Source organism: Tamandua tetradactyla, chromosome 5 (genome assembly GCF_023851605.1).
Source record: "Tamandua tetradactyla isolate mTamTet1 chromosome 5, mTamTet1.pri, whole genome shotgun sequence".
Classification (NCBI taxonomy): domain Eukaryota; kingdom Metazoa; phylum Chordata; class Mammalia; order Pilosa; family Myrmecophagidae; genus Tamandua; species Tamandua tetradactyla.
Genome location: NC_135331.1, coordinates 139695406 through 139712086, shown reverse-complemented (window position 1 = coordinate 139712086; position 16681 = coordinate 139695406). Strand labels below are relative to the sequence as shown.

The following is a 16681-nucleotide window of genomic DNA, read 5'->3' as shown; positions in this document are numbered from 1 at the left end:
TTGGAGATGAAGAAGGAAAATGCCTCCCAGGGAGCTTCATGACTCCAGAAGCCAGGAGAGAAACCTAGCAGATAATGCGGTGTTCACCATGTGCCCTTCCAGCTGAGAAAGAAGTCCTGACTGTTCACTATGTGCCTTCTCACTTGAGAGAGAAACCCTGAACTTCATCAGCCTTCTTGAACCAAGGTATCTTTCTCTGGATGGATACCTTTGATTGGACATTTCTATAGACTTGTTTTAATTGGGACATTTTCTTGGCCTTAGAACTGTAAGCTAGCAACTTATTAAATTCGCCTTTTAAAAGCCATTCCGATTCTGGTATATTGCATTCTGGCAACTAGCAAACTGGAACACATGCTATGGGCTATGTTTAACAAAAAGACATCAACAGTACCACAGCGATACCAGGGATAAATAATGGGGAGGTGGTGCAGAAGGACAAGAATTAAGGGGAGGTTTGGATTTTCTGTTTGGTGAGGGTGTTATTTTTCTCTTGGGAGCAATGAAAATTGTCAAAAATCGGGAATGTTGATGATTATACCACTAAGTGAGGATAATGTGAGACATGCACTGTTGACTTTGGACATCATACCTGATGCCCAATGAATGGAGGTGCCTAAAAGATACACTGACTGAGAAGAAGAATGGCAAACTGTGGTATATACGTATGATCAAATATTGTTCTGCTTTAGAAAGGAACAAAGTCATGAGGCATGCAGTGTTGTGAATGAACCTGTGGGACATTATGTGATGCAAAATAAGCCAGAAACAAAAAAGCAAACATTATATGGTTGCATTTAGAAAAGACTTATAAGAAAATTGGAGCCTATGTTGGAAGTTCTTATAGCAGTCACATTTAGTCTGGAGCTGTAATTGTTATTTCTAGATTCTGAGAGGCTATGTTATGTATACATAACCAGGTATTTCCCTGGAACTTTGGATACCTGTGTGTCACCTAAGGCTCAGAGTAGGAGTTCTGCGGTTCTGAAGGTCAGCCTTGCCACATACAACAACTGTTAAAAGAAATCGGAAAAGAGTTTGGCCTTCAATTAAAGGTAAAAATGAAACAGGTCGGGTTGGGACTAATGTAAATCAGAACACAGAATTGAGGAAGAAATTGTCTGTATCTTAGAACTTCACTACTTTATGAGATCAAAGGAAGAGAGGTTTATTTTATCCAAAACCTGAATTTTCTGTGGCACATCATCTAGCTCAACCTATCTGGATAGATCATTTAAACAACCCAAACACTGGGAGCCCAGAATGGGAATGAAGGCTTGTAATTTTCTATAGTTTAATGCAATGTCCAGATACATCCCAGAGTATGTGAGCAGATAATTATAAAGTATTGAGAAAGTCCCTTGAGGGATGAGAGAAAAAATATGGAGCTATTAAACTTTACCACCAGGGAAACCCCGCATACTGTCTCAAACTTTAGGGGCTCCCAAGTCTGTAGGCCAAGTCCTTGATCCTGAGGCTTGCTCTTGTGAAGCTTATTTATGTAGTAGAGAGGCTAAGCCTACCTATAGTTACGCCTAAGAGTTACTTCCAAAGAACCTCTTGTATTGCTCAGATGTGGCCTCTCTCTCTCTAAGCCCAACTTTGCAAATAAAATCATTCCTCTTCCCTATATGTGACATAATATCCAGGAGTGAAAGTCTCCCTGGCAATGTGGGATATGACTCCCAGGGATAAGCCTTGCCCTGGCACCATGGGATCAACGATGCCTTCCTAACCAAAAGAGGGAAAAGAATTGTAACAAACAAGATATTAGTGGCTGAGAGAGTTCAAACAGAGTCAAGAGGATACTCTGGAGGCTACTTTTAGAAAAGTTTCAGCTAGACATTGCTGTTTATCAAACCCCAATTGAAACTGTTCCTGCCAACCCTAAAGAACACCTAGGGCTCTGTTTGAGATTCTGTGAAGTTTCCATGGTTTGTGATTACTTTCCAGAAACTTAAAACCTCCAGATGGGTTTCTAGGCCAGATAAGTCCTGAGGTGCCAGCCTCTCCAGAACATCAACTAGTTCCATCCCTCTATCCCATATTATTGACAGCTCTTTCCAACCTGAAAACGTTAGAATGGGCATAGCCCAAATACCCTTAAAGATAAAGAGAAAGATCAAGGGAGAAGATGGAGTTACAACAGAGAAGATAGGATTTAACAAATGAGTATGGCTGCTGAATCATTATATTGATATTTCTTTTAGTCTCCATGTCTTGGAGCAGCCAGAAGGAAAAACCTAAAATTGTGGACCAAACTCTGAAATCTGTTCAATATCTAATTGTGCAGTGTTCTTTGGAATTTATTGCTTTTTTTTTTTGTATTTCTGTTGTTTTTCACAATAAAAAATAAATGAAAATATATTTCATGATTATAAAACATGCATCTAAACCTAGGTCATAACATTAAATGCGAATTGGCTTAGCTTAACCTACTGAAAGAAAAAGATTCACAGTTCATTTCATAATATAAAACCCAAGTATATGTTATATATTAAAGACCCAGCTAAAATAAAGTGATTCCAGTAAGCTAAAAATAAAGGAATAGACAAACCATACTAGGCAAATAGAAACAAAAACAAAGAAGTGATAGTGATCCTGAATGTAAGAGTAAAATTTAAGGCCAAAGCATTAGACATGACAAAGAAAGACTCTCTTTAATGCTAAAACCACAGCTTACTAAGTAAATCAAATAAGAGAAAGGTCCTTCCACCTGGACATTTATAAATCCTCCCATTAAACAATTGCTGGGTAAAAGAACCATGTAAACTGAAATTGTAGAGTTAAAAAAAAATTTATGGCAGTATGTGGTTTTTTGTGACTTCTTTCATGTGGCATAATGTTTTCAGGGTTCATCCGTGTTGTAGCATGTATTAGTACTTCATTCCTTTTTATGGCTAAAAAATACTCAATTATATGTATATTCCACATTTTGTTTATTCATTTATCAGATGATGGACATTTGAGTTGCTTCACATTTTTTGCTATTATGGATAATGTTGCTGTAATATTTGTGTGCAAGTTTGCATGTGAATATGTTTTGATTTCTTTTGGTTATAAACCTAGAGTAGAATTTCTGGGTCATATGGTAACTCTGTTTAACCTTTTGAGGAACTGCCAGACTGTTTTCCAAAGCAGCTGTACCATTTTATAATTGGTGTATGACCCCATTTATCTGAAATATCCAGAATTGGCAAATCTATTAAGAAAAAAAGTAGATTAGTGATTCCTTGAGGGTAGGGATGGAGAATGAAGAGTGACTGCTAATGGGTGTGGGTTTCTGTTTGGGGTGATTGAAAATGTTCTAAAAAAGATTGCGGTGGTGGTAACCCAACTCTGTGAATATACTATAAACTATTCAATTGGACACCAGAGGTGAATTGTATAGTGTGTGAATTTTATCTCAATAAAGCTGCTATTACAAAATAATGGCAAAGAACACACTACTTATCAAAATCTGTGGGATGCATTTAAAACAATGAACAGAGGAAAATTCATCGCATAAGCACTTTCATCAATAAAAATGAAAGAATGTATTTTACATTCTCAGCTCAAATAGCTAGGAAAAGAGCAAAAACAAAAAAATCATCAACAATATCAAAAGAGAATTGTCTTAGCGTTCTCTAGAGAAACAGAATCAACAGGAGAGTTCTGTGAGTATGAGATTTATAAAAGTGTCACATACAACCACGGGCATGGAAGAGTCCAAAATCCACAGGGCAGTCTGTGAAGCTGGTGGCTCTGATGAAGGGTCTGGACAAACTCCACAGGAATGCCTCACTGGCTGAAGAAGCAGTGAAAGAGTCTCTTCTTCCTTAAAAGCCTTCAACTGATTGGATTATCACATTGTGAGGGACACGCCTAGTTGATAGCCATAGATGCAATCAGCTGACTGATGATTTAATACACTAGCCTTCTGGTTTATCAACCAGCCATGAAAAATCCTTTGCTTGCCTGACCAGGCAACTGGGCCTCATAACTTGGCCAAGTTGACACCAGAACCTAACCATCACAGTCTATCCCTTGTCAACTTGTTGACAGTTATACACATCACCTTGGAACATGCTTAATTTCCAAATAACAGATGTATGTTTCACCTAACAATACTCAGTTGTCCTACGTGCTGGACTACATCTCTCCAGGATAGGATGCAAGTCTTTAGGTAACATTCACTCTTAAACTTCATATCCTATGACTAAAATACTATAACATGAACAATGCAACTTATGTCATATGATAAGAGGAAAACATATTTGCCTATGTACAAATGCAGACATAACAAAACAAGGAGGAAATATTCATACAATTACAGTCCTCATTTCTATAACTGGTCACATGGTCATAGTTCATATTTATCACTACCTTCTTCTACAAACCATACCATGTTCCCTTTACCCTCTGTAAGCACTTTAGCTGGCCATGGTTCTTTGCCAGGTGGGGTGACCCAGGCCTCATTCCTGAGGTTTTTGGGCCTTTGGTACTCCTGCCTGGATTGGGTTGTTGCAGTTTTCCATTGACTTTAATCACAGGGTGTGGTAGTACTAAGAGATACTCCAAAGGATCTCCTGTATTCCAGGAAAACTCTTCTTTACCTTCATTGTATAGTTACACTCCTATTTCCTGTTGATAGTCAGGATCAGTCAACCCAGACAGAACGGTAATCAACTTAGTTCCTGCTGATTCATGGCATGAAAAGTCCAAAGTGGCCAAGTGCAGTTTTAACTTCCAGTTCAATGGAATCATTGTTGTGTGTGTCTCGTGGTAGGAACACTCTTCCTTGTAGAGCTAAGACCTGTAGAGCAGCAGAGCTTAAGGTTTCAGGGACAGGAAGCAAAAAATTTCCTAGAGAATCATTAGGGGTGATAGTGAGTGGTCCCTCCCGTTTCTACCATCACAACACAACAGTTGATCATCAAGGAGGAAATATCTACAATGTATAACATTAAAAAAAGGCTAATAGCCCTAATCTATAAGAAACTCTTTAAAACTGACAAAGGACTAAAAACCCAATAGAAAATGAGAAGACATGAGCAGACAGTTTACACAAAAAGAAATAGAAATGACCCGCGAACACATAAAAAACTGTTCAGATTCAATCGTGATTATAGAAATGCAAAATAAACAATACTGAAATAGCATTTCTCACGTATCAGACTGAGGAGAGAGAGAGAACACATTTTGTTGGCCAGGCTCTGGGAAACATGTGCACACATACGTTTCTGATGATCGGAATGCCAGTTGGTACAACCTTTTTTGGGGGGGAAATTTGGCAATCCCTAATAAAACTACATATGCAAGTACCTTTAAATCTAGCAATCTCACATCCAAGAATCTACCTTGAAGAAGTACCTCCAGCAACACCAAAATACATATGCACAAGTTAATTCATTGCAGCATTGTTTGTAATTGCAAAAGACTGGAAACTTGTATGCTCATATGTAGAGAAGTGGTTGACTACTTTATGGTATTCACACAGTGAATGCAGTTGTAAATGTATCTTTATGTACTTTATTTGGAGTGATTTCCAGGTACAAAAGAGTATTCTCGTGTAAAAAAGAATAGGATATTAGAAAATATACATGTCTGTGCATTTTCTGCAAAAGAAATATAAAAAGAATCAATCAGAAACTAAAGAGATTGGTTACCTAATAAGGGTTGGGTCCCCACCCAAAGGAGTGGAAAGGAGTGGGGAATGGGAATGGGTTGAGAGGGACAAGAAAGGGACAAATGCTTCTCAGTGTATCTTTTTGTATAGCTTTGAGATGGATCATTCAAGCCTAGAACTATAGTAATGTTTCACATATCCCTAAAAAACCTAAATAATAAAAATTGGCCAGGATATGAAAATAATCTGACGTGGAAAATAAACAGAAGCAAGTTGATAATATAAACACACTGAAGGGAGTAGAGTAGAAAAACCTTAGACTTTTATTAAATAGTATCTTTACTGAATGGTATAAAGCTAATGATGCAAATTGGTTAGTAAATGTGGCTCACAGGGGTATGTATTAATCTGAAGCTTCTTTAAGTGTATACTGGAATTGAACAAATAAGTAAATGTATCATAGATGATGAAAACCAATTTTATCACTATTGGAAAATGAAGGAATAAATAGAGGGAGAAAACTAAAACAAACCTGGTGATATTGGATTGGACTCAGATGTATCACTGTCAAATCTTTGTAGTAGTTATGTAAACAGAGAAAATAATAGAGAAATACAGATGTTTGTGTGTATTTGTGAGTTATTACACATACATATATTTCCTAGCTCTGCCTGCTGATCGACAGTGACACCCTGCTAGCATTGGTATACAGAGTACCCTGATCTTAGTTTATAAACACCTTAGTTTCTGAATACCATTCTCTGATAAAGGAAACTCATTGCCCTCGGAGAAATAGTGAATTCCAGTTCTGGGCAGGGAAATACAAAATAACCCCAGGGCATTTTGTGGTACCAGAAAGTAAGGAAGTGCTGAGAAGATGATGGGGGCTTATCAAAATGACACAGGAGCCACCTGCAGGAGCTCCTAATGGCCAAAGCTAGAATAATTTGAAAACTAAAATAAATTATTATTGTTTTGGATTTTAACCCATAGAATAAAATAAAGATCTGTGCATTCATATTAATATAAATTAAAAAATCAAATAAATTCCTAAGTGTTAGAGACAATTCTTCCTTACAGGATATTTTTAATTTTTAAATGTACAAGGGAAGAGAAAAATAGTAAGTTGCTCTTAAGCAAATACCACAGTAGTAATGGTTGCAGAAAAAATCCGACAATAGATGCTAAACTGGTGGGTTGGAACTTGAGGAGAAATAGGATATATACATAGTCTCAAAATATCTCCCCACAAGTTATTTATTAATTTCAAAGGGAAATATAGTAACGTTACAATGGGAAAATTTGCATTAATTTAATTAATTTAATATTAAGTTAATATCACCAGTAATAAGACGTATTGTTGTCAGGAGCCCTTTAATATGATTCACTGAGGAGGAATGGAAACAATGTCATTCCTGTGATATTTTTGCCAAAAAGACCTAACCTCCAACCTCAATCGTGAGGAAAATATCAGATAAACCCAAATTGAGGGACATTCTATAAAATGATTAACCCATATTTTTGAAGTTTCATGGTCATGAAAGATGTTGAAAGATTAAAGAATTGTCACAGGTTAGAGAAGCCCAAGGGGAGATAAAAACTAAATGCAAGCCAATTCCTAGATAGGATCCTGGAACAGAAAAAAGTCATTACTGGAAAAAAGGGGTGAAATTTGAATAAGACCTGAACTTTAGTTTATAATATTGTACTAATATTAATACCCAGGTTTTGATAGTTGTCCTATGATTGTGTAAGATATAACTATTAGGGGAAAGTGGGTGGAGAGTACAGGGAACACTCTACTATTTTTGCTTCTTTTCTTTAAATGATTTCAAAATAAAAAGTTTTTAAAGTTTGGATAGAATACTAAAAAAGAAAATAAAGTAAAAATGTTCCAGATTATTTAAGGCCCAGACCAAGGCTTATTTCAGAGCCCTAAGAAAGGGAACATGCTGGTAACTCGGAAAGAAAGGACTGGAGAGCATTTAGATTAAATTTGGGAGTTAGGGTCAGGAAGTAAGCAGGAATACAAACCAAGAAATCATCACGCTGGTTGTAGTTCATTTTATTTCTATAATATGTAAGGTAACATGTAGAACTTGTGGTATGTCAAAACTCTGAAGCTTGTTGACTATCTACATGAATCTATATTCTAAGGGATGGAAGGATGGTTGAAAATGCTGAAAGAGTAAATGTTGGTATGGTCATCTTAAAGACAGGCATGTCTTAATTAATATTAAGGTTCAAAGTATAGCTGGTAGTGTTGAGGAGATGGAATCTGAGGAAAATTGGAAGTCTTCTGACTTTCAGTTACAGAAAGGCCAGCTCTAGGTCTTTCTCAAAAAAACTAAGGAAAAATGATAATTTATCCAAAAAATTAAGTGATTCTTTTCACCCAAAAGTCTCAGTTTTTTTGTTGCTGTTGTTTTTAACCTCCATCCAATGTGATAGAGTCCCAGGGTCAAGCAGGAAAAACTGACTGTCGAAGAGCCAATCCTATACATGAAGGAAGAAAGTCTTGAAGAAAGGTTTCTTTGGTTCTTGGGCTGGACCAATGGCCTACATTTACCCAAAGGAGGATTCGTGATTTCTGTGACTCTAATGGTGTCATTTCTTCATCCTGTGATTTTTATCATAAAATAAAGTAGGAATCATAGTAGGCATAGTTTTATTATATTGACTGCCATATTGTTCTTTCGAAATTATGTTTAAGATAATGAAGAATAGTTGATTAAATGTTTATAGTTACTTATATATAAAGTTAAGGATAGGTTTAGTTAGTAAAATGTTACAAAATTCAGGCATAATAAGTAAAATCATTATCTTCCCCCCTACGTGGGACATGACATCCAGGGATGTGAATCTCCCTAGCCAGATGGGACATGACTCTCAGGGGTGAATCTGGCCCTGGCACTGTGGGAGCAACAATACCTTCCTAAGTGGGTAAGAAATGTAGCAAAATAAAGTATTAGTGGCTAAGAGAGTTCAAATAGTGTTGAGAGGCTATTCTGGAGACTACTCTTATGCACGCTTCAGCTAGATATTGCTAATTGCCAAGGTTTGCCAAACCCCAACCAATATCATTACTGTTAACTCTAAAGAACACCTAGGGCTCTATCTGAGACCAACAAAATTTGTGCACACTAAATTTACTTTTCAGAAGGCTAAAATGGTTCCCAGACCAGAAAAAAAAAATCAGGCATACTTAACATTTTTTAATTAAGGTATTCTAAATTAAGAATTTCTGTTTGGGGTGATGGAAAAGTTTTGGTAATGGATGGTCTGTAAGGATAAGCATAACTTTGTGAATGTGATGAATCCCACTGAAAATCAGATTCATATTACATCACATAATTTACAGCTTTTTCCCCTCAAGAAAATAATTTACCATATGTACAAAGACTGCTACTGTTTGAATTCCCATGGATATCTTTATTCAGAATTTTGTCAGAGGGGAAATTGCCTTATGCATAATCTGAAATAATTGAAATAATTGGAAGTATAATGAGAGCCAACATTTAAAGGCTCCCTTATGCTTCTTTCTACTCTGCAAAATAAAATTATCTCTGGATGCATTCATGTTTTAAAATTTAAGCAGACTTGATAATAAATCTTGTTTTCTAAGTATGCAAAGGGGCTATTATAAGATGGTTGGTATCCCTGAAACAGGTGTTAAAAGATCTTTTTGAACTTCCCAATGCACTTGCAAATTTACCATGATGAAGTAGCAATTTGCAATATAGAGCTAATTACAGAAATCAGGATATAGTTGTATTTTTAAAAATTCATTATATTATTTCCTGTTCCTCTGCTTTTATGATACACATAACATAATTAATAATTTTTCAGATTTCCCCAAGAGATTTGTGGGCTTGTTTTATTTTCAGTGATTGGTGGAACTTACTTAAAAAGGAAAGTCATTCATGTGGGTGGCTCCCGGGATCCACTTTACCATCTGACCAAATTTTGAATCCTTATTCACTTTTTACATGGATTCCACTCCCTTTCTATATTCAAATTTAGAAGTCACAGCAAACTCAAAAGTCTAAGAAGAGGCTTCATAAAGCAAATTGGAATAACTTTTTAAAGAACTATCCTTTAGATCTTTGTTTTTATGTCACCTATTCTTTTTAGAGGGTGGGGAAGGAAAGGGACAGTTTTTATCGGTTATGAGTTTAGGGACTTGGAGCCAGAACAATGTAGATTTGAATACCAGTTCCATTGTGGATTTGCAGATGTTGGCCTTGGGAGGATTTCTCCATCTGTAAATGAAAATTGGGTCTATTTTAAGAAGAACAAAGAACCAACACTTGAAATTTTATTTAATATTTTTGTAATTTTTTTAAATTTTAGTAGAACATCTATTATTATTCCTCATATATTATAGATAATTATAGAGTACATCTACTTTCATACCACCCATTGAACTAGGCGTCTTAGAAACACAGAATTCACTCTGGCTAGTTGAGTAGAAGTAGAGTTTATTGAAAGATATTAGGTAGTGAAGCAAGCCACAAACACAGAGCTCAACATGTCCCCTGGGTTGTTTTAGCGAAAATATCACTACATGGCTTATATGGGTACCTCCCTACCCTGCTGCCCCATACAGATGCATGCTTGCCTCACCATGATCACCACAGGGTGAATTCTCCATGTTTCCTCCTTAAGTTATCTCAGCAGCTACTTCCTGAGCAGGGCATTAAAGTGATGTAGCCTGGTTACAAAACTCTGTTCTAGCAGGATAGGAGACTGGGGAAGCAAGTATCCTGGCTTCTGCCTTTAGAGAAGAGAGATCAATTAGGAAGAAGTAATTTCAAGGGGGTTCAAAAGTTGCGGGGCAGGCAGAAAGCATGACAGCATTCCAGGGACATTTTTGCTACATTAGATTCATAAAAACAAAAGTATTCCAAATTTAAAAGGTGACTTTGGTTAATAATCCTTCTTCAAATCTTTTGTTTTTAAAGTAAACTTAATTTAGAGACAGACTTGTGTTACTTGTCCTTATTCAAGTTTTGTCCCTATATATAGGACATCTTGATTTTGGTGAACCATAAGCATAAAACCCAAGCAAATTAAACCTAAGGGAAGGAAAACTCACTTTCCTTTCCCCCAAAGTTGTGCTGGCTTTTATCATGAGTGTTATCACTCCTAACCTGTTTCTCTACATGAAAATATTGAAATTCTTTCTCTCCTCTATGATGTGGGAAGCTGTCAATTTTTCCTTTTTGATTTTTTTTTCTCTTAGACATAATTCTGATGGTACTGATATGTTTTTCCTTTAGTCATCATTCCCTTATCTTATCTGTTAACCTGAAAGTTATTGTGGCTAAATTGTATCTCTGTGTTAGCATTCTAACACTGTAGATTACTCAATTCAAGAGAAAACTTTTTTAAAAACTTTCTAGTTTTAAAATACATAATGATTACAGGAAATTTAACATCTAAAAAGTCCAAAAAGGAAAATTAAAAATTGTCCCCCATCACATCTTTCAGAATTAGCATTTTTGTGTACTTCCTTCCAGTTTTTTCTATGTATGCATGCTTGTTTGTGTGTGTAAGAAAGAGGGCAAATGTTTTTACAGCACTGGAACCACACTGTATCTAGTGTTGAAGTTTGCTATCTTCATTTATGTCAGAAACAGTTTCCCATGTGATTTAAAAATAATAATAGCTAATATTTACTGAGTGTTTACTATGTGGCATGGTTCTAAGTACTTTATATGTATTAACTCAGATTTTTCAAGAATATCTAATGTAGGTACTATTATTATCTATAAACATTACATGAGGAAATTGAGACAGAAAGATTTTTAAATCTTGTTGTGGTCAGTAGTCAGTGGTAGAGATGGGATTGAAACCTTGGACCTGCTCCAGAGCCTGTGTTCTTAACCATTACATAACTGCTGTGCATGATTTAGAAACATGATATGTGATATCTCTATGATATTCAGTCATGTATAGTATTGATTTTGCTTTTTGTTACTTAATGCTTTATTTTTGTGAACAATTTCCCTTGCTATTAATATGGTTTACAAACATAGTATTTTGTGCATTTTTGTACATTAGAAATATTCATTTCTATGACTGTGCCCTATATTTGAACCCTGGAGCTATTTTCCAGTTTTTAAGTTTGATAAATAGTGCTGCAGTAGAATCCCTTTCTGGAACCTGGGTGTGAAGCATTTTTGAGACTGGGGTCTCACTACCTTAGCCTTGATGAAGGACCTTGTTTTTGGAATCTATGCCAAAGAAAAAGATGTACCACAATTTGCAAGGGCAGGAGATAATTTTGGTAAATTAGTTTGTGGAAAGCCAAGAGAAATTTGCCATTTTTGGTCCACCTCTTAGGGCAGGTAAAATATAAATCTTTTATGGTCTGTATTCCAACTTCCAGCTTTTGGTCAGTCTTTGTAAAAAGGTAAATGAAATAAATGACAGGAAAACTGGAATGAAGGCAAAAAAACATATCCAAGTTGGCTGTTTCAATGAGATACAGGCAAGTTCATAAACTGGAGATCTCATCCATGTGGAGATGTCCAGGCTGCAGCAGAAGGAGCACGTCTTGGTCTTTATGTATATGATTTGTTAAGAAGGAAAAAAGCTTGTGTTTTCCCAGCTTTATGGAAGTAGGGATCAGCAGGGCTGACAGAAAAGAATCTTATTTGCTTCTGAGCAGGGCTTGGCTTCCTATTTGTTGGAGATTCCAATCAATGAGATGTTGCCAACCATATTTAGACAAATTATTGAAAAAAATCACTGAAGAACTAATATTAAAGTTCAGCTCCAAATCATACCCAAGTTGTGGACTGAGGAATAGGAGATGGAACCACTTCTAAGTGTAGCGAAAGAGTTGATAAATCTCCAGTCTTGGAAATTCACTACACAGGCAGCCTCAATGCAAGTAAAACATCTCTGGTGTTTGTAGGATTTCCCTTGACCATACTGCTATCTCATCCAGCTATCTGCAAATATGAACCTCATAAGGACTGACATGGGAGGAGCTGCTGTATGATTAGCATTATGATTGCAACAAAGCTGAACTTGCCACTGAATATAATAGGTTTGACCCCTTGTATTGAAAATATGCCCAGGGATAAATCCAGCAAGCCAGGAGATGGCATTAGCACCAAGAATGGAGAGACCATACAGGTTGATAACCCTGATGCTGAGGGGAGGCTCCTGTTAGAAACACTCTGTTATGTGCATACCTTTAATCCAAAGTTCATCATAAATATTGCCTCTGTAGGTGCCATTGACATGGTTCTGGGGTCAGACGTCACTGGAATTTTCACCAATTTATTCTCATGCTGTCCCACGCTATTTGAGGCCAGCATAATACAAGGGACCATATCTAGGGGAAGCCTCTCTTTGAGCATTATACAAGACAGATTGCAGATTATCAGCTTGATGATGTTAAAAACATTGGAAAATACAGATCTGCAGAGGTATGTACAGCTGTAGCATATTTGAATGAAATTGTGACTCATTCTAAGTGTGCTCACTTAGACATAGCAAGTGTGATGATCAAGAAAGATGGGATTCCATTTTAAGCAAAGGATGACTGGAAAGGCAACAAGGACCCTAATGGAGTTCTCAATTAGGTTCAGTTAAGACAAGGATAACATTTAATTTAAATACTATAAAATTTGTATATTCTGCCTTAGAGTTGAACTTCAAAATATTTTTTATAAATTGATGAAAATCTTTTAAAGGAAACAAATAATGACATTTAAAATGCAAACGAAAAAAGGTATTTGTGCCTTGATTCTTTTTTCCATTTTATGCACTGGTTGGCATCTTCATCAAGTAGGAGGCCAGTATTCAGTGATTTTAAAGGTAAAGCTAATGCCCTACTTGGCGAAGGAGATTTAAAAAAAAAAGATATTAACGGTCAAATTGCTCTCCAGAAAGTTTGTATCAATGCATTTTTCTACCATAGTATTGTTTTATCAATTAATAATTGTAAACTCTGTGAGAAAAAGACTGTATCTGTTTTTTTACTATTCTTCTCACCATATAATAGGTGCTCAGCAAATATTTGTCAGATGAATGAGAGAAATGTGTTTAATGACTGCCATTTCTGAACTTTCAAGTATTTTTCTTTTTTCTCTTCTTTTCATTGTATACTGCTTTCACATACGAATATTTCTATTTAAGAAAAAAAAATTAGCTTCTTTTACTGTTTCACCTGTTTTTAAGTACCAGGTATGTAGTGAGGATATGATTGTGCTACAAAGAATATTACAAAGCTGAAATTTATTATTTCACATTATTATTTCACATTTGACTCTAGCCTTTTCCAGCCCATAATTTACTTCTGCATCTATTGAAGTAAGAGTTTTTGCATTTAACCTGTTAATGTGGTGAATTTCCCCAAATAATTTTCAAATTTAAACTAACATACATACTTCAGTTAAACCTACCTTGGTTGTGATATAAAGTTCAGAAGTAAGATAAGTTTGTACTTTTCTTATACTACTTTTGCGGGGTTTTAGTGTCAAGGCTTTGATAGCCATAAAATGACTTGGGAATAACTCATTTCTTTACTTTGGAAGATTTTGTATAAGATTGCAATTACCTATGGACAAAGGACCTGAACAGACATTTCTCCAAAGAAGATATACAAATGACCAAAATCACATGAAAAGATATTCAACATCTTTGGCCATTAGGGAAATGCAAATTAAAACCACAATGAAATGCCATCTCACACCCAAAAGGATGGCTGTTATTTTTGAAAAGCACACACACATACGCAAAAAAAAAAAACAAAAGAAGTGTTGGAAAGGATGTGGAGAAATTGGAACTCTAGTGCACTGTTGGTGGGAATGTAGAATGGAGCAGCACTATAGAAAGCAATATAGCAGTCCTCAAAAAAATTAAATATAAAATTACCATTTGACCTGTTGTGTTGATTTGAGGCTGTTGTGTACCCCAGAAAAGCCATGGTTTTGTCCTCATCCAATCTTGTGGTGCAGACTTACTGTTTGGGCAGGATCTTTTTGATTAAGTTGTTTCCATGGAGATGGGACCCACCCAATTGTTGGTGGGACCTTTTGATTAGGTAATTTCCATGGAGATGTGTCTTCTGCCCATTCAAAGGGGGTCTTAACTGCTTACTGGAGTCCTTTAAGAGGGAACCATTTTGGTAAAAGCTTAGAGCTTAAGCAAACAGAGATGTTTGGAGATGCAGAAGAAAAATGCTCCTAGAGTAGCTACTTGAAACCAGGAGCCAAACAGCCGGCAGACACCAACTACGTGCTTTCCCAGCCAACAGAGGTGTTCCAGATGCCATTAGCCTAACTTGAGTCAAGGTATCTTTCTCTGGATGCTTAGTTTGGACATTTTTATGGCCTTAGAACTATAAACTTGTAACTTACTAAATTCCCTTTACAAAAGCCAACACATTTCTGGTATATTGCATTGCCAGCAGCTTTAACAAACTAAAACACCTGACAATCCCACTTCTAGGTTTATACCCAAAGAAAATGTGAATGAGGTCTCAGACAGATATTTGTACACCAGTGTTTATAGCATCATTATCCACAATAACCAAAACCTAGAGAAGTCATCAACAAATAACTGGATAAGCAAAATGTGGTGTGTCCATACATATAATGGAATATAAAGCCATAAGAAAAAAATGAGGATATGGGACATACTGCAACATGAGAGAACTTGAAAACATTATGCTCAGTGAAATAAGCAAGACATACAAGGACAAAAATTGTGTGATATCCCTTATAAGAGATGACTAGAAATAGTAAACTTGCGGAAATAGAAAGCAGATTTGAGTTTCCTAGAGAGCAGAGACAAGGAAAGTGAAAAGAGGTGGGTGAAACTGCTTCCGGGAAACCCAAGCTCTGCTTGTAGCACCCCCTTTCCTTGAAGAAAGTCCAAGTGAGTCTGTTCCTTGCAATTTAAGGAAGTTAAGTATCATAGTTATATAGAAAGTCACCAAAATATTTCTGTGATGACTACTATAACTCGTTCATGGAAAACATACACAGACATAGGGATATAAGAAAGACAAAGCAAATGGGAGACTTTTAAATTGTATATGTTAGGGAAGAAGTTGAAGTTTTGTTTGCATTTTAAATGTCATTATCTGGGGGGAAAAAAAACTCCCCTTTAAAAAACAGATGGAGATTGCTTGTTTGGTAAACTTCATTTGTAAAACTTTCTGGGCTTTGTGTTTTTCAAGTTGGAAGAATTTTTAACTATTTATTTGACCTCTGTAAAGGTTTAGGATCATTTTAAGTATACTATCTCTTCTTTAATCAGTTTTGGTAATTTGTATTTCTCTAAAAATTTATCCCTTTCACCTACATTTTCAGAATTTAGACAAAAGTTCTTCAAAATATACCTTTTATATCTATTACAACTAAAATTTTGTCCCCATTACTAATCTTTCTTCTGTTGTTTCCAGTCTGCTATATGTGTTATCCGTTGTATTTCTCATGTCAATTTCTATGTTTTTTCATTTCTAGAACTACCATGGTGTTCTTTTTCAAATCTATCTGTAATTTGCAAACTCTCTTGCTCCTTGGTATACTTTTTTTTGCATGGGCAGGCACTGGGAAATGTACCTGGGTCTCTGGCATGGCAGGCGAGAACTCTGCCTCCTGAGCCACCATGGCCTGCCCCTCCTTGGTATACTTTTGATACTTTATTTATTTAAACATATTTATTATATATCCTTCCATAATTAAAATATCTTCAGTTATTCAGGTCTTATTCTATAAGTTGTTTCCATTGACTTGCTCATGTGTTGAGTGATTTTATGATGGCAAGTTTATTTTCTTCTTGGAACTTTATCTGTTGGAATTCATTGAGGCTCGAGATGAAACTGTCTTCCTGTAGAGAAGATTGTTTGTGATGCCTCATAGTTAGTGTACATTCCTACCTCATATATGCCTCAGAGTGGGCCTATAATTAGGAATTCTCAGGGGCACCTTTTCTCTCTGTATCTCATGATCCACCCTGAACCAAGACCCAGGCAGGCAAGTAGCCTCATCCACTGCCTCCCTCTAGAGGGCACGGGTGTGTATGTGTGTGTATGTGTGTATGTAT

At 36.1% G+C, this 16681-nt stretch overlaps 1 protein-coding gene across 6 annotated transcripts in view; it reads left to right on the top strand.

The window, feature by feature from the left end:
* UBE3D (ubiquitin protein ligase E3D) overlaps positions 1-16681 on the top strand; it is a 180952-nt gene that overhangs the window by 133941 nt on the left and 30330 nt on the right. The window contains exon 11 of one of the 6 annotated variants that reach the window (XR_013176265.1): positions 921-8551. The exons of 4 other annotated variants lie outside the window; for them this stretch is intronic. Coding sequence is in view for 1 of the 2 variants with exons in the window: in XM_077162330.1 (XP_077018445.1) it covers positions 921-959 (39 nt within the window). In the remaining variant the exon portion in view is untranslated. Of the gene's footprint in view, positions 1-920; positions 15857-16681 lie in introns of those variants that run through there. One more of the 6 variants, XM_077162330.1, reaches the window with a different exon arrangement.